The sequence below is a fragment of the Pleurodeles waltl genome, chromosome 10, assembly GCF_031143425.1.
Source record: "Pleurodeles waltl isolate 20211129_DDA chromosome 10, aPleWal1.hap1.20221129, whole genome shotgun sequence".
Taxonomy (NCBI): domain Eukaryota; kingdom Metazoa; phylum Chordata; class Amphibia; order Caudata; family Salamandridae; genus Pleurodeles; species Pleurodeles waltl.
Genome location: NC_090449.1, coordinates 67990211 through 68009345, shown reverse-complemented (window position 1 = coordinate 68009345; position 19135 = coordinate 67990211). Strand labels below are relative to the sequence as shown.

At 46.9% G+C, this 19135-nt stretch overlaps 1 protein-coding gene across 2 annotated transcripts in view; it reads left to right on the top strand.

The window, feature by feature from the left end:
• RBBP6 (RB binding protein 6, ubiquitin ligase) overlaps positions 1-19135 on the top strand; it is a 388917-nt gene that overhangs the window by 14868 nt on the left and 354914 nt on the right. For both annotated transcript variants that reach the window (XM_069209694.1, XM_069209695.1), the window contains exon 3: positions 15453-15489. In XM_069209694.1, the coding sequence (XP_069065795.1) occupies positions 15453-15489 (37 nt within the window). The remainder of the gene's footprint in view (positions 1-15452; positions 15490-19135) is intronic.

Sequence of the window (19135 nt, the reverse complement as noted above, 5' to 3'; positions counted from 1 at the left end):
TCTTAGTTTATTTTAAGAACCACAGGTTCAAATTTAACATGTAATATCTTGTTTGAAAGGTATTGCAGGTAAGTACATTAGGAACTTTGAATAATTTCAATTGCATGTATACTTTTCAAGTTATTGACAAATAGCTACTTTAAAAGTGGACACTTAGTGCAATTTTCACAGTTCCTGGGGGAGGTAAGTTTTTGTTAGTTTTACCAGGTAAGTAAGACACTTACAGGGTTCAGTTCTTGGTCCAAGGTAGCCCACCGTTGGGGGTTCAGAGCCACCCCAAAGTCACCACACCAGCAGCTCAGGGCCGGTCAGGTGCAGAGTTCAAAGTGGTGCCCAAAACACATAGACTAGAATGGAGAGAAGGGAGTGCCCCGGTTCCGGTCTGCTTGCAGGTAAGTACCCGCGTCTTCGGAGGGCAGACCAGGGGGGTTTTGTAGGGCACCGGGGGGGACACAAGCCCACACAGAAATTTCACCCTCAGCAGCGCGGGGGCGGCCGGGTGCAGTGTAGAAACAAGCGTCGGGTTTGTAATGGAAGTCAATGGGAGATCTAGGGATCTCTTCAGCGCTGCAGGCAGGCAAGGGGGGGGGTTCCTCGGGGAAACCTCCACTTGGTCAAGGGAGAGGGACTCCTGGGGGTCACTCCTCCAGTGAAAGTCCGGTCCTTCAGGTCCTGGGGGCTGCGGGTGCAGGGTCTCTCCCAGGTGTCGGGACTTAGGATTCAAAGAGTCGCGGTCAGGGGAAGCCTCTGGATTCCCTCTGCAGGCGGCGCTGTGGGGGCTCAGGGGGGACAGGTTTTTGTACTCACAGTCTTAGAGTAGTCCTGGGGTCCCTCCTGAGGTGTTGGATCGCCACCAGCCGAGTCGGGGTCGCCGGGTGCAGTGTTGCAAGTCTCACGCTTCTTGCGGGGAGCTTGCAGGGTTCTTTAAAGCTGCTGGAAACAAAGTTGCAGCTTTTCTTGGAGCAGGTCCGCTGTCCTCGGGAGTTTCTTGTCTTTTCGAAGCAGGGGCAGTCCTCAGAGGATGTCGAGGTCGCTGGTCCCTTTGGAAGGCGTCGCTGGAGCAGGATCTTTGGAAGGCAGGAGACAGGCCGGTGAGTTTCTGGAGCCAAGGCAGTTGTCGTCTTCTGGTCTTCCTCTGCAGGGGTTTTTCAGCTAGGCAGTCCTTCTTCTTGTAGTTGCAGGAATCTAATTTTCTAGGGTTCAGGGTAGCCCTTAAATACTAAATTTAAGGGCGTGTTTAGGTCTGGGGGGTTAGTAGCCAATGGCTACTAGCCCTGAGGGTGGGTACACCCTCTTTGTGCCTCCTCCCAAGGGGAGGGGGTCACAATCCTAACCCTATTGGGGGAATCCTCCATCTGCAAGATGGAGGATTTCTAAAAGTCAGAGTCACCTCAGCTCAGGACACCTTAGGGGCTGTCCTGACTGGCCAGTGACTCCTCCTTGTTGCTTTCTTTGTTCCCTCCAGCCTTGCCGCCAAAAGTGGGGGCCGTGGCCGGAGGGGGCGGGCAACTCCACTAAGCTGGAGTGCCCTGCTGGGCTGTGACAAAGGGGTGAGCCTTTGAGGCTCACCGCCAGGTGTCACAGCTCCTGCCTGGGGGAGGTGTTAGCATCTCCACCCAGTGCAGGCTTTGTTACTGGCCTCAGAGTGACAAAGGCACTCTCCCCATGGGGCCAGCAACATGTCTCTGGTGTGGCAGGCTGCTGGAACTAGTCAGCCTACACAGACAGTCGGTTAAGTTTCAGGGGGCACCTCTAAGGTGCCCTCTGTGGTGTATTTTACAATAAAATGTACACTGGCATCAGTGTGCATTTATTGTGCTGAGAAGTTTGATACCAAACTTCCCAGTTTTCAGTGTAGCCATTATGGTGCTGTGGAGTTCGTGTTTGACAGACTCCCAGACCATATACTCTTATGGCTACCCTGCACTTACAATGTCTAAGGTTTTGTTTAGACACTGTAGGGGTACCATGCTCATGCACTGGTACCCTCACCTATGGTATAGTGCACCCTGCCTTAGGGCTGTAAGGCCTGCTAGAGGGGTGGCTTACCTTTACTGCATAGGCAGTGAGAGGCTGGCATGGCACCCTGAGGGGAGTGCCATGTCGACTTACTCGTTTTGTCCTCACTAGCACACACAAGCTGGCAAGCAGTGTGTCTGTGCTGAGTGAGAGGTCTCCAGGGTGGCATAAGACATGCTGCAGCCCTTAGAGACCTTCCTTGGCATCAGGGCCCTTGGTACTAGAAGTACCAGTTACAAGGGACTTATCTGGATGCCAGGGTCTGCCAATTGTGGATACAAAAGTACAGGTTAGGGAAAGAACACTGGTGCTGGGGCCTGGTTAGCAGGCCTCAGCACACTTTCAATTGTAAACATAGCATCAGCAAAGGCAAAAAGTCAGGGGGTAACAAAGGTAAGAGTATATGGTCTGGGAGTTTGTCAAACACGAACTCCACAGCACCATAATGGCTACACTGAAAACTGGGAAGTTTGGTATCAAACTTCTCAGCACAATAAATGCACACTGATGCCAGTATACATTTTATTGCAAAATACACCCCAGAGGGCACCTTAGAGGTGCCCCCTGAAACTTAACCGACTGTCTGTGTAGGCTGACTAGTTCCAGCAGCCTGCCACACTAGAGACATGTTGCTGGCCCCATGGGGAGAGTGCCTTTGTCACTCTGAGGCCAGTAACAAAGCCTGCACTGGGTGGAGATGCTAACACCTCCCCCAGGCAGGAGCTGTGACACCTGGCGGTGAGCCTCAAAGGCTCACCCCTTTGTCACAGCCCAGCAGGGCACTCCAGCTTAGTGGAGTTGCCCGCCCCCTCCGGCCACGGCCCCCACTTTTGGCGGCAAGGCTGGAGGGAACAAAGAAAGCAACAAGGAGGAGTCACTGGCCAGTCAGGACAGCCCCTAAGGTGTCCTGAGCTGAGGTGACTCTAACTTTTAGAAATCCTCCATCTTGCAGATGGAGGATTCCCCCAATAGGGTTAGGATTGTGACCCCCTCCCCTTGGGAGGAGGCACAAAGAGGGTGTACCCACCCTCAGGGCTAGTAGCCATTGGCTACTCACCCCCCAGACCTAAACACGCCCTTAAATTTAGTATTTAAGGGCCCTCCCTGAACCTAGTAACTAGATTCCTGCAACAACAAGAAGGACTGCCCAGCTGAAAACCCCTGCAGAGGAAGACCAGAAGACAACAACTGCCTTGGCTCCAGAAACTCACCGGCCTGTCTCCTGCCTTCAAAGAACTCTGCTCCAGCGACGCCTTCCAAAGGGACCAGCGACCTCTGCATCCTCTGAGGACTGCCCTGCTTCGACGACGACAAACTCCCGAGGACAGCGGACCTGCTCCAAAAAGACTGCAACTTTATCCAAAGGAGCAGCTTTAAAGAACCCTGCAATCTCCCCGCTAGAAGCGTGAGACTTGCAACACTGCACCCGGCGACCCCGACTCGGCTGGTGGAGAACCAACACCTCAGGGAGGACCCCCGGACTACTCTACGACTGTGAGTACCAAAACCTGTCCCCCCTGAGCCCCCCAGCGCCGCCTGCAGAGGGAATCCCGAGGCTTCCCCTGACCGCGACTCTCTGAAACCTAAGTCCCGACGCCTGGAAAAGACTCTGCACCCGCAGCCCCCAGGACTTGAAGGACCGGACTTTCACTGCAGAAGTGACCCCCAGGAGTCCCTCTCCCTTGCCCAAGTGGAGGTTTCCCCGAGGAAGCCCCCCCCTTGCCTGCCTGCAGCGCTGAAGAGATCCCTTGATCTCTCATTGACTTCCATTGCGAACCCGACGCTTGTTCTAACACTGCACCCGGCCGCCCCCGCGCCGCTGAGGGTGAAATTTCTGTGTGGGCTTGTGTCCCCCCCCGGTGCCCTACAAAACCCCCCTGGTCTGCCCTCCGAAGACGCGGGTACTTACCTGCTGGCAGACTGGAACCGGGGCACCCCCTTCTCTCCATTGAAGCCTATGCGTTTTGGGCACCACTTTGAACTCTGTACCTGACCGGCCCTGAGCTGCTGGTGTGGTAACTTTGGGGTTGCTCTGAACCCCCAACGGTGGGCTACCTTGGACCAAGAACTGAACCCTGTAAGTGTCTTACTTACCTGGTAAAACTAACAAAAACTTACCTCCCCCAGGAACTGTGAAAATTGCACTGTGTCCACTTTTAAAATAGCTATTTGTGAATAACTTGAAAAGTATACATGCAATTGAAATGATTCAAAGTTCCTAATGTACTTACCTGCAATACCTTTCAAACAAGATATTACATGTTAAATTTGAACCTGTGGTTCTTAAAATAAACTAAGAAAATATATTTTTCTATACAAAACCTATTGGCTGGATTTGTCTCTGAGTGTGTGTACCTCATTTATTGTCTATGTGTATGTACAACAAATGCTTAACACTACTCCTTTGATAAGCCTACTGCTCGACCACACTACCACAAAATAGAGCATTAGTATTATCTATTTTTACCACTATTTTACCTCTAAGGGGAACCCTTGGACTCTGTGCATGCTATTCCTTACTTTGAAATAGCACATACAGAGCCAACTTCCTACAGGGGGTGATCCACTAACATGAAGTATGGTGAGGAGAGGAATTGTGGGGACAATGATGTTGAGTCACTTACAAAAATAAGGTGTGGCATATTGAGTGGGGGGAGGGGGAGAAGAGGTGGATGAGGTGAGGAAAGGTCTGATAAAGTTGTAATGAAAGGGTTTGTGACTGAGAGACAAGGCTGTGGCAGGGCTGTTGGTGAGAGCAGCAAATGGAGTTGAGCAGAAAGTGAGCATGAGACAGGAGCGTCAAGGAAGTAGGTGAGACAACTGAAGACTGGTGAGGCAAACCACGTTCAATAAGAAGTTCTAGGGGGAGAAGGAATTCATAAAGCTTGAGAGATAGGAAAAAGTTGGTGAGTGAGCAGTGGAGAGAAGGGAAAAAAGGCAATTAACAGATTCTAGAAGTGTGCCTCGGTGGGCGGTATCACCCTCTACGCCCATCAGTAACAGTCACTCACACGTACTGTAAAGAAATGGCTCCCTGTTGCAGTTACCCCCCACTTTTTGCCTGATACTGATGTGGACTTGACTGAGAAGTGTGCTGGGACCCTGCTAGCCAGGCCCCAGCACCAGTGTTTTCACCTAAAAATGTACCATTGTCTCCACAATTGCCACAACCCTGGCACCCAGGTAAGTCCCTTGTAACTGGTACCCCTGGTACCAAGGGCCCTGATGCCAGGGAAGGTCTCTAAAGGCTGCAGCATGTCTTATGCCACCCTGGGGACCCCTCACTCAGCACAGACACACTGCTTGCCAGCTTGTGTGTGCTGGTGGGGAGAAAATGACTAAGTCGACATGGCACTCCCCTCAGGGTGCCATGCCAACCTCAGACTGCCTGTGGTATAGGTAAGTCACCCCTCTAGCAGGCCTTACAGCCCTATGGCAGGGTGCACTATACCACAGGTGAGGGCATAGGTGCATGAGCACTATGCCCCTACAGTGTCTAAGCAAAACCTTAGACATTGTAAGTGCAGGGTAGCCATAAGAGAATATGGTCTGGGAGTCTGCCAAAAACTAACTCCACAGCTCCATAATGGCTACACTGAATACTGGGAAGTTTGGTACCAAACTTCTCAGAATAATAAACCCACACTTATGCCAGTGTTGAATTTATTAAAAAATGAAAACAGTGGGCATCTTAGAGATGCCCCCTGTATTTTACCCAATTGTTCAGTGCAGGACTGACTGGTCTGTGCCAGCCTGCTGCTGAGAGACGAGTTTCTGACCCCATGCGGTGAGAGCCTTTGTGCTCTCTGAGGACAGAAACAAAGCCTGCTCTGGGTGGAGGTGCTTCACACCTCCCCCCTGCAGGAACTGTAACACCTAGCAGTGAGCTTCAAAGGCTCAAGCTTCGTGTTACTATGCCCCAAGGCACTACAGCTAGTGGAGATGCTTGCCCCCTGGACCCAGCCCCCACTTTTGGCGGCAAGTCCAGGAGAGATAATGAGAAAAACAAGGAGGAGTCACTGGCCAGTCAGGACAGCCCCTAAGATGTCCTGAGCTGAGGTGACTCTGACTTTTAGAAATCCTCCATCTTGCAGATGGAGGATTCCCCCAATAGGATTAGGGATGTGGCCCCCTCCCCTCAGGGAGGAGGCACAAAGAGGGTGTAGCCACCCTCAAGGACAGTAGCCATTGGCTACTGCCCTCCCAGACCTAAACACACCCCTAAATTCAGTATTTAGGGGCTCCCCAGAACCTAGGAAACTAGATTCCTGCAACTACAAGAAGAAGAGGACTGCTGAGCTGAAAGACCCCTGCAGAAGAAGAAAAGAAGACACCAACTGCTTTGGCCCCAGACCTACCGGCCTGTCTCCTGCCTTCTAAAGAAACCTGCTCCAGTGACGCTTTCCCCAGGACCAGCGACCTCTGAATCCTCAGAGGACTGCCCTGCTTCAAGAAAGACAAACTCCCGAGGACAGCGGCCCTGCTCCAAAAAGACTGCAACTTTGTTACAGAGGAGCAGATTTAAAGACCCCTGCAAATCCCCACAAGAAGCGTGAGACTTGCAACACTGCACCCGGCGACCCCCAACTCGACTGGTGGCGAACCAACACCTCAGGGAGGACCCTCCGGCGACTCAGAGACCGTGAGTAACCAAAGTTGTCCCCCCGGAGCCTCCACAGCGACGCCTGCAGAGGGAATCCCGAGGCTCCTCCTGACCGCGACTGCCTGACTCTAAAATCCCGATGGCTGGAAAAGACCCTGCACCCGCAGCCCCCAGCACCTGAAGGAACGGAACTTCAGTGCAGGAGTGACCCCCAGGAGGCCCTCTCCCTTGCCCAGGTGGTGGCTACCCCGAGGAGCCCCCCCCCCCCTTGCCTGCCTGCACCGCTGAAGAGACCCCTTGGTCTCCCATTCACTCCCATTGGAAACCCGACGCTTGTTTGCACACTGCACCCGGCCGCCCCTGCGCTGCTGAGGGTGTACTTTTTGTGTGGACTTGTGTCCCCCCCGGTGCCCTACAAAACCCCCCTGGTCTGCCCTCCGAAGACGTGGGTACTTACCTGCTGGCAGACTGGAACCGGGGCACCCCCTTCTCTCCATTGAAGCCTGTGTTTTGGGCACTTCTTTGACCTCTGCACCTGATTGGCCCTGAGCTGCTGGTGTGGTAACTTTGGGGTTGCTCTGAACCCCCATAGGTGGGCTACCTTGGACCCAAAACTGAACACTGTTGGTGGGTTACTTACCTGCAAAAACTAACAATACTTTACCTCCCCCAGGAACTGTGAAAATTGCACTGTCCACTTTTAAAACAGCTATTTGTGTTTTATGTGAAACGTATATATGCTACTGTAATTATTCAAAGTTCCTAAAGTACTTACCTGCAATACCTTTCAAATGAGATATTACATGTAGAATTTGAACCTGTGGTTCTTAAACTCAACTAAGAAAATATATTTTTCTATACAAAAACCTATTGGCTGGAATTGTTTGAGTGTGTTTTCTCATTTATTGCTTGTGTGTGTACAACAAATGCTTAACACTACTCCTTTGATAAGCCTACTGCTCGACCACACTACCACAAAATAGATCATTAGTATTATCTCTTTTTGCCACTATCTTACCTCTAAGGGGAACCCTTGGACTCTATGCATACTATTCCTTACTTTGAAATAGTGCATACAGAGCCAACTTCCTACATTGGTGGATCAGCGGTGGGGTACAAGACTTGGCTGAGTAGTAAAGCAAATGCAAATACCTCATCACACAACAAATTCCAAAAAATTTTCATTAGAAATTGATTTTTACAATTTGTGCTATTTTTCTAAATTCTTTAAAGTCCTGCTCGGGCCTTGTGTTAGTCCCTGTTAGCATTTCTTTTAGTGTTTAAAAGTTTTGTGAAAGTTTGAATTGGAACCTAGGACTAGTTTTAGATTCTTAAAAAGTATTCCAACTTTTAGAAACATAATGTCTAGTACAGATGTGAATGTGGTGGAACTCGACACCACCCCATACCTCCATCTTAAGATGAGGGCGCTAAGGTCACTCTGTAAATTAAAGAAAATAACAATGGGCCCCAGACCTTCCAAACTACAGCTCCAGGAGCTTTTGGCAGAGTTTGAAAGAGCCAACCCCTCTGAGGATGACAACCCAGAGGATGATTTTAGTGACTTTGAGGAGAATTCCCCCATTCCAGTCCTAATTAGGGAGATCAGGGACCCTCAGTCCCGGACTCCAAACATAATAGTCAGAGATGCTGCTTCCCTCACAGGAGGGACGAGCACCTCTGGAATCACTGAGGATAGCCTCAGTGAAGATGACCTCCTGCTAGCCAGGATGGCCAAAAGATTGGCTTTGGAGAGACAGCTCCTAGCCATAGAAAGGGAAAGACAAGAGATGGGCCTAGGTCCCATCAATGGTGGCAGCAACTTAAATAGGGTCAGAGATTCTCCTGACATGCTAAAAATCCCTAAAGGGATTGTTACTAAATATGAAGATGGTGATGACATCACCAAATGGTTCACAGCTTTTGAGAGGGCTTGTGTAACCAGAAAAGTAAACAAATCTCACTGGGGTGCTCTCCTTTGGGAAATGTTCACTGGAAAGTGTAGGGATAGACTCCTCACACTCTCTGGAAAAGATGCAGAATCTTATGACCTCATGAAGAGAACCCTGATTGAGGGCTTTGGATTCTCCACTGAGGAGTATAGAATTAGATTCAGGGGGGCTCAAAAATCCTCGAGCCAGACCTGGGTTTATTTTGTAGACTACTCAGTGAAAACACTGGATGGTTGGGTAACTGGAAATGAAGTGCATGACTATGTTGGGCTTTATAATTTGTTTATGAAAGAACACATTTTAAGTAACTGCTTCAATGAAAAGTTGCATCGGTATCTGGTAGACCTAGGTCCAATTTCTCCCCAAGAATTGGGAAAGAAGGCAGACCACTGGGTCAAGACTAGGGTAACCAAAACTTCCACTGGGGGTGACCAAAAGAAAGGGGTTACAAAACCTCCCCAGGAGAAAGTGGGTGACACTAGAAACAAAGAGAGAGTCCTCTGTAGGCCCCCAAAAACCAGAACAGGTGGGTGGGCCCCAAGACACAACCCAAAACCAAGGTGGGTACCAGGGTAAGAACTGGGATGCCACTAAGGCATGGTGCCATAACTGTAGACAGACAGGGCACCACACCAAGGACACTTCTTGTCCCAAAAACAAACCCCCTAGCAAAATCCCAGGGGTAACCAGTGTAGCCATTGGGGATGACTCCTCAGATGAGGTCTTCATAGCCTTCAACTGGAAAAAGGGCCCAACAGGTGAGTTGGAGATTCCAGAGGGAAGTAGACACTTCCACCACCTACTGGTGAATGGAATCCCAGCCACTGCCCTGAGAGACACTTGTACCACTCACACTATTGTGCATGAAAGGCTGGTGTTCTCAAACCAGTACATCCCAGGTGAGACTGCCAGAGTAAGAGTTAGCCCAGACAGGGTCACTGATAGGCCTGTGGCTTTTGTGCCCATAGAAGTGGGTGGGACTTTTAGCTGGAGAAGGGTGGTAGTCAGTACAGACCTCCCCCTTGATTGTCTCCTTGGAAATGACTACACAGAGGTTAGTCAGAGCCCAAGAGAGGAACTGGTCCAGTGCCAGTCCTCTCCCAAGGATTCTGGAGGTGCTGCCTCTGCAGTAAGTGCAAGTAGGCCCCAGAAGAAAAAGAAAAGAAAACAGTGTAGGAAGGGTGGACAACCTTTAGCCAAGGTTCCAGCAAGCCAAGGAGATTCTGCTCCAGTAGGGGAGAACTCCACAAGTGGCACTGGTAAAGTCCAACCTGACCCACAAGAAGTCCTGGCTAGTCAGGCAACTGTTAAGCCTGAGTGGGTGGCTCCTCAGCTAACAGAAAAAAGAGTGGAAGAAGGGTGTTTACTACAAGATGTGGTAACCCCCCACTCTAATACAGCAGACAGGCACCCTGAACCCAAAGAAGCCTGTAACTTAGCCACTTCCCTTGTAGGTGAAGAGCTAAAGGTGCGGTTCTGGGCACTGACAGGCTGTCAGTGGCCTCTGCTGGGTGTTAGCCTTTATGGCCGCACTATCCTTGGCATGGTGGTCAGACCCCATGCCAAATAGCAAGTTAGGCCCCCTGACCCTGTTGGTCATGGTGGGGTTACTCCAGCTCTGGGTAACCTCTTTGGGTAAGCTAGGGGTGACCCTGGTTAGGATAAGATTAGCAGAGGTGGATACCTCTAACCCCAAAATAGAGAGAATGGGTGAAGACATTAAAAGCACAGAGAAGCGGCAGTTCAGATTAGGTCCTATCACTGTGGAAGTGGGTCAGTTCCCCAGAGGGAATGACCTGAACAGGAGGATGTAAGGCAGAGTAGGCCCTGCAACAAACCAGCCTATTTCCTCTACTCTTCCTTGCCTGACAGATTAGGAAGACTCTCCCAGCTTTGGCTGAGTCTCCTGGCCTGTGGGCTGGGGGGGGGCTTGTGTAAAGAAATGGCTCCCTGTTGCAGTTAACCCCTACTTTTTGCCTGATACTGATGCGGACTTGACTGAGAAGTGTGCTGGGACCCTGCTAACCAGGCCCCAGCACCAGTGTTCTTTCACTTAAAAATGTACCATTGTCTCCACAATTGGCACAACCCTGGCACCCAGGTAAGTCCCTTGTAACTTTTACCAAGGGCCCTGATGCCAGGGAAGGTCTCTAAGGGCTGCAGCAGGTCTTATGCCACCCTAGGGACCCCTCACTCAGCACAGACACACTGCTTGCCAGCTTGTGTGTGCTGGTGGGGAGAAAATGACTAAGTGGACATGGCACTCCCCTCAGGGTGCCATGCCAACCTCAGACTGCCTGTGGCATAGGTAAGTCACCCCTATAGCAGGCCTTACAGCCCTAAGGCAGGGTGCACTATACCACAGGTGAGGGCATAGGTGCATGAGCACATGAGTGTCTAAGCAATACCATAGACATTGTAAGTGCAGGGTAGCCATAAGAGAATATGGTCTGGGAGTCTGTCAAAAACGAACTCCACAGCTCCATAATGGCTACACTGAATACTGTGAAGTTTGGTACCAAACTTCTCAGAATAATAAACCCACACTGGTGCCAGTGTTGGATTTATTAAAAAATGCACACAGAGGGCATCTTAGAGATGCCCCCTGTATTTTACACAATTGTTCAGTGCAGGACTGACTGGTCTGTGCCAGCCTGCTGCTGAGAGACGAGTTTCTGACCCCATGCGGTGAGAGCCTTTGTGCTCTCTGAGGACAGAAACAAAGCCTGCTCTGGGTGGAGGTGCTTCACACCTCCCCCCTGCAGGAACTGTAACACCTAGCAGTGAGCTTCAAAGGCTCAAGCTTCATGTTACAATGCTCCAGGGCACTCCAGCTAGTGGAGATGCCCGCCCCCTGGACCCAGCCCCCACTTTTGGCGGCAAGTCCAGGAGAGATAATGAGAAAAACAAGGAGTCACTGGCCAGTCAGGACAGCCCCTAAGGTGTCCTGAGCTGAGGTGACTCTGACTTTTAGAAATCCTCCATCTTGCAGATGGAGGATTCCCCCACTAGGATTAGGGATGTGCCCCCCTCCCAGGGAGGAGGCACAAAGAGGGTGTAGCCACCCTCAAGGACAGTAGCCATTGGCTACTGCCCTCCCAGACCTAAACACACCCCTAAATTCAGTATATAGGGTCTCCCCAGAACCTAGGAAACTAGATTCCTGCAACTACAAGAAGAAGAGGACTGCTGAGCTGAAAGACCCCTGCAGAAGAAGAAAAGAAGACACCAACTGCTTTGGCCCCAGACCTACCGGCCTGTCTCCTGCCTTCTAAAGAAACCTGCTCCAGCGACGCTTTCCCCAGGACCAGCGACCTCTGAATCCTCAGAGGACTGCCCTGCTTCAAGAAAGACAAACTCCCGAGGACAGCGGCCCTGCTCCAAAAAGACTGCAACTTTGTTACAGAGGAGCAGATTTAAAGACCCCTGCAAATCCCCACAAGAAGCGTGAGACTTGCAACACTGCACCCGGCGACCCCCAACTCGACTGGTGGCGAACCAACACCTCAGGGAGGACCCTCCGGCGACTCCGAGACCGTGAGTAACCAAAGTTGTCCCCCCTGAGCCTCCACAGCGACGCCTGCAGAGGGAATCCCGAGGCTCCCCCTGACCGCGACTGCCTGACTCTAAAATCCCGATGGCTGGAAAAGACCCTGCACCCGCAGCCCCCAGCACCTGAAGGAACGGAACTTCAGTGCAGGAGTGACCCCCAGGAGGCCCTCTCCCTTGCCCAGGTGGTGGCTACCCCGAGGAGCCCCCCCCTTGCCTGCCTGCACTGCTGAAGAGACCCCTTGGTCTCCCATTGACTCCCATTGGAAACCCGACGCTTGTTTGCACACTGCACCCGGCCGCCCCTGCGCTGCTGAGGGTGTACTGGTCTGCCCTCCGAAGACGTGGGTACTTACCTGCTGGCAGACTGGAACCGGGGCACCCCCTTCTCTCCATTGAAGCCTATGTGTTTTGGGCACCTCTTTGACCTCTGCACCTGACCGGCCCTGAGCTGCTGGTGTGGTAACTTTGGGGTTGCTCTGAACCCCCAACGGTGGGCTACCTTGGACCCAAAACTGAACCCTGTAGGTGGGTTACTTACCTGCAAAAACTAACAATACTTTACCTCCCCCAGGAACTGTGAAAATTGCACTGTCCACTTTTAAAACAGCTATTTGTGTTTTATGTGAAAAGTATATATGCTACTGTAATTATTCAAAGTTCCTAAAGTACTTACCTGCAATACCTTTCAAATGAGATATTACATGTAGAATTTGAACCTGTGGTTCTTAAAATCAACTAAGAAAAGATATTTTTCTATACAAAAACCTATTGGCTGGAATTGTCTGAGTGTGTTCCTCATTTATTGCCTGTGTGTATGTACAACAAATACTTAACACTACTCCTTTGATAAGCCTACTGCTCGACCACACTACCACAAAATAGAGCATTAATATTATCTCTTTTTGCCACTATCTTACCTCTAAGGGGAACCCTTGGACTCTGTGCATACTATTCCTTACTTTGAAATAGTGCATACAGAGCCAACTTCCTACACGTACCTTCTGCAGCCCTAAGCTGAATCAAAGTGCAGCCGAAAGGGCATGGCACATATAATCAGAAGGCCCTTGTGCTCTTCTCTTCTCATGGAAAGTGACATACAGAAAACCTAATACAAAACTGTGCTTACCACGTACTTACTTTAAAGGTTATGCATTATACTAGATTCTGCATACATGCTTATAGTGGTTCGAAACTATTTTAAAATATGCACTTTTCCAGAAATGGCGAATTTCTGGCACGTGGGGTGAATGTTTGCCCTGGGTGATGAGGGTTGCAGAAAATTGGGGAAGTAGGGGGCAAGAGGTGGAAAAAGAATGTGGTGCTGCGAGCAGAGCTGCCGACTTTCGACCTACGAAACCAGGCTCAAGTCTCACTGTCACCTCCACAGCCTGTGATTCCATACAAATCACCTAATCTCCCTGAGCCTAGAAAACAAAAAATGAATGTGTAATGTAAAGTGCCAGTATTGGTGCAAGAAGCAAAAAATGCCAAAAACAACCAGGACCACACTCTGTCCAGATGGGCACTAATTAACTTAAATTGGTCTGTACTTGGTTTATGCGCACACACAGCAAAGGAAGTGACAGCATAGCACTTGCTGCAGAATTAGATTGCACCACAGAAGAACTGATAAAAACACAAAAATGGCAAGTCGTAGGTGGGATAAAAGCCCCCCCCCCTTTTTTTTTTGTGGTTTGGGGGGAGCAAGAGATTGATGCCATAGTGACAGCGCATGTGCACTGCCTGCTGGGTCGACCTTAAAAACAAAAGCAGCAATTGCTTCTGTAAAGCACAAATAAAACATGAGTTTTCTATGCAATTCCACGCCAAAAGTTACCTGATGAAGTTGCTCGAGGAACAATCGCTAGCAAAGTTAGACACAGAAGGTGCTTGGAGCCATTACCCTTGGAGTCCTGTACACAGTGGAAATGTAGGCCATGCATTATACATTTACCCAACGAGGTTGCACCTAAGAATTAGCCAGTAGAAAGTAATCCAGTTGGGTACGCATTCCACACAATATGCTGATCTCTTCTTGGATAAATATGTATGAGAGGATTTATCCTGGCATGACACTCATTTCACTGAAATAAAACCAACAGTGGAAGCATTTGTGGATCTAAACAAAGCAGGTGGTCAGCTTAAAGCTCCACTTCTGTAAAGTACTAATGATCAAAATTTCTTGCGCATGGTGAAGGCAAAGCAAGTGTGGTGTGTTTTTTTTTTTTTTTTTTTTTTTTTTTTTTTTTCTTTCTTTCTTTCTATGAATTGCGACCATGAAAAGTTAGCTGTAAACCTGATGTAGGTGTTTTACGCTCAGAAAGCAAGGAGCCAATGTCATGTAGTGACTGTGACAAGTGGGTTCTTGTCAGCTGCTGCTGAGACCCAAGCCCTGCTGGTGCGGATTTGGGTGGTTATAGAGGGTTGTCCTCAAGGCTTGGCTGAAGGCATTGTGTGGCGTGGTGTTGGGTGGTTATAGGGGGTTGGCTGCAGGCCCTGCAGTTAACCTCCGCAGCGCACAGCCAGAGACCGTGCATTGTGGTGGTTTGATTGGTGTGTAATGATTAACGTCTGCTGTAAAATTGAACTGTGCGTGGGGTAGGGGGGGCGCTAGTTAGTTTCCATTGGGGCATGGATTAATTACTTGAAATATCTCTTAACAGCTGACTACTATGGTTTTGTAGATTTAAAATGTGAGCATAACGGACGTCCCTGTAACCTTTGATTTAGTCAGTGAAAATATTTAAATTAACGTAAAAACAAAAGGTCACAGGGACATTTTTTGGTTCTGAATTTACTCACAAAACCATAAATTCAGCAGTTAGTTATTTAAGGTAACTAAAACTGGCACTCTCGCCATGCACAGTTTTCTTATCAATAAGTTTATTGCAAATGTTGCAGTGATCATATCAATGCTGCCATAGGTGTCATCTGTGATGTAATATGTGGGGTAGGTTCAGTTACATGTCATGACAGAACTTATTTGGACACAGCTTTATCTGACCTGTACCTTTTGGGGACCAGTAGTTCTGGGACAATGTGTATGCATATCCATAATTGTAAGATGGTGCAGAGTTAAATGCTTGCTGTCAGGTCAACAGTATGAATGCAGCAAGACTATCTTAGCCTTCCCTCTGTCTCAGTTCCAAAAAATGAGTGTACCATTTTTAAAAAAATATATAAAAATAAACGAGCAGTAGTGCTGTGGCGAGTTATATAAAACCAAATTGTATAAAATGTCATTTTGTCGGCTGTGTGGTGAATAGCATTGATTGCAAATGAGTTGTCATTCATCCTAAAACTACTTACTTTTTTTTCCCCACTAGAACTCGAAGTGAACCAGTGAGTGGACCGTCAAAAGCAGTATGTAAAAACACAATACGACACTTTTCCTACACATTACATTTTAAAATACAACCATTACTGTAGCTGTGAGCCTCTACTAAAGTTTAACTTAAATTTTCTTATCCGCCTTTACTTTTTGTTGTAAATACAATGTATTTAGTACTTTAAAGGATTGCGCATCACTAGCTTAACAATTTATTTTTCTGACCATTGATATTTGTATACAAATGACTTGTATTTCATATTGAACTTGCTAATATTTTGCCAGTTTGATTTGGCATTGTAAAAACAATGTATGATCGTTTCAAGATCAAATGGTTTTTAACATGCACAGGAAAGAGCATGTGATTCTGTTCGACACCTGTCTGTCCATAGTTAGTAAATATGTATGTTTGTATAGGCTGTTGTGTGCTTATGTTATTGCAATAAAAAGACAACAATTTGGTGTGTATTTTACCATGTGCACAATGTGTAAAGTAACCTGTTTCAGTAGAAGTTTGATTCTCCTTTATGAGTTTTGTTTACGGACACATCACTGTTAAACTGAATGGTTTTGAATGACAGTGGGCTAAAGCATATACCTTGAACTGATGGATTAACGTTCCTCTGTAATGGCTCATTTCATTTAGTCTTCTCAAAGTGGTGACGTTAACAAAAAACATTGTCTAAATTGGATTAAGTTCTTTGTGGTATTTACTTGTTTGATTGCACACAGATTTTCTTTTTTCCTCCATAGCCTTGGTGCTATTTTTCTTCTAAATGAGCGTATCTACTTAATGTTAATATGGCTGATGAACCTACCAACCTTTCCATTTAGATTTTTCATCAGCCTTGCATTCATTCATATTACAGCTGTGCTGTTCGTCCACCTCACACTTTGTATGTTTTTACAATTGCTATAAATGGGAACTTTTTTGTCCCCAAAAATCAGACATTTCTACATGTTGCACAAGCTTGTCTTGGCATAAGATGAATTTAAAAAAAAAAAAAAAATCTTGCTTTGATTTGGAGTTCTCATTTCATAAGACTTAATAACCAGCCATTACGGTCTGTAGTGCAGTGCTCAGCCGTGTTTTTTTTTTTTTTTTTTTTCTTGCTCATATTTCAAATGAGATTCATCCTAAACGAGAATGGTGTGTAAGGCAGTACATAGTTTTGTTGGCTCGTTTTATTAAATTAGGACGAAAATACAATTCATTAAATTGCTTATGTTTAGCTGAGTGGCTTACTGTTCCTTGTTTTCTAGAAAATACATTTGGCTATAGTTGTAATTTGTTCAATAAACAAATTTTAAATTGGTTTTCCAGTGTATTCAAGACACGTTGAACTTAATGCCACATGGTAACTGTAATGCGTTCCTGTGAAAAAAAAAAAAAAAGTTCATTGAAAAGAAAAAGATGCATTTTTATTTCTTGCAGAAACATTTTTCTTTTGTTTACCACATGTGTATGAATATGAATCACATGTTAAAAATAAAAGTTAACCTTCATTTAGAATTGTGTGTCCACTGGCATGTCTGTATTACATTTCTTAGTAGAGTTCTACTGATGCTAAAGTCTGCAAGCTTGTTTTCGGTTCAAGCAAATGTTTTTGACCTAATGTGAAATTTTGAAGGAACAGCGTTGTGTTCATGCCTTAGAAATACTCTCAAGTCTGGGGTATGTTTGATTCCGAAAATTGTTTTAAAAGCATTTGACAATGTATTATTTTTCTTCTGTTTATGAAGTCTTCTCTGAAGAACTTCATCTCCACATTCTCCCTGTAGAACGTTTGTCACTCATTACTGCTTGTAGGCTATTGTCTGTTCACTTGCCATGCCCAATTATTGCTGCAGCTGAGATGAATTATATATTTTTTTGTAGCTGCATAAAGCGTTTTGGTGGCTTTCTCAAGTTGTGTAGTTCCTAGCTGGGGTGTCTTTAGTTTCAGTGTAGTTGTGGACAGTGGGAGCTTTCTCCAACTCCCATTTTACTCAGATTTCCAACTTCTTCTAATAACACAATTTTGGCAAGATACTCAATTTCTAAATTACCACTAAATATGGCAGTTATAGTGCTTCTTGATATACCAATGGTTTATATAGGATATATCTTCATAGTGCAGTAGACCCCCCAGAAATGTAATGAAGAACAGTGCCAATTCATTAAAACCTTGGTTCTAATAGTGCTTTGTGGTTTTTAGGCTGTCAGTGTTCTCTACACCACATATTCAATAACTAATCACTTCAGTGCCTCGTTAGGAGTATTAAATGCTATTTAAATGCAATTGCAGTACAATAAGTAGTGCTTCATATTTCTGGTCTTCGTTCATCATGAATGTTTTTTAAATAGCCTGTCCTAAGTGCTTAAACGCAAAAGTAACTTTAGTGTGACATGTACAGGATGAAGCTATTATGGGAGACCAAATTTGTTTCTCAACTCTGTCCCTGTTACTTATTTCAAATGTGTCTGGACTTTAAGTAAAAGTTTCAAATGTAATCTTGCCAGATAGAGTTTATTTCCAAATTAGTTTCTACTGCATCTCTATGAAGAACAGTGAGGCCGGACAGTTCTCCAAATCAAAAAGGGTAGTTTGTTGAAACCATGATAGGCATGTCTTCAATTTTTGCAGTGTGGGTTGAAAACTCCGCAATGCAGTCTTCATATCATGTTTGGCAGATTTCTCCACATGCCATTACATTCTAGTTTTGCTCAGGTCTATTGGTGAGGAGACCTTGTATGTGAATGTGTTATCAGTTTTGGCCGAGGCTGTGCTCTGGCTGATTACTTTTATTCTTGCCACCTACATTCCATTTCCCCTTTTCTTTCAGAGTCCTACAGGCCTTAATAACACACCGGACTATGGCGCCCCCGGCATTTTGTACTTCTATGCAGCCTTCTGTGTTTTTGCTTCGTCTCATCTTCGGTATTTTTAACACTTTGATCAGTGTTGAGTTCTGATCACGAGTAAACGTTTTCACTAGACACTCTGGCTCAGTCTTCAGATCCTTCTGGTAAAGGCTCACTAGGGGATTTATCACCTTCTGTCTCCGCTACAAATTATTATAGCCATTATGCTGTTCCTTTTGGGTTGATAAAAGCCCTCGAGTACATAATCTTACATGGATCCTATTGTGTATATATATATTACAGCAGGCTAAGTCTTTGAAATTCTGCTGTTAACCTTATCCTGTCGATTGGCATACTTTTCCAAAGTAAATTTATTGCAGCCACTGCCAGTGGCTAAAACCCAGGTACTAATTCTTATTAGCTTGTCACTTAAGGCCACAGGTACTGCAGAAGTCTGCAACACCTTACATTGCGTTGGTCTTATCACTGGGAAATAGTTTTTTTTTTTTTTTGCTAACTCCTTCTCTTGGTGGGCAGGTTCAAGCTACCAAGTTCTCAAGAGAAGCAAATGTAGAGACCTAGCATTTTCATTCTGGTATCATACTCAAAGCAGAATGCTCTTACAATGGATTTATTTACAACCCCCATCCCCCAAAGCTCCAGTAGTACACGTCTATCGCTCTCATCCAGAGTGAACCTCAACAACGAGAGGAATCTAGACGTCTTACTTCTGTCAGCGTCCATGAAGGAGATTGTAGTGCACACTCGGAATGCCTAACCAGATCGTCTCGTCCAACATCATTGAATTTAACTGTGATTCCAAACTACATGCCACA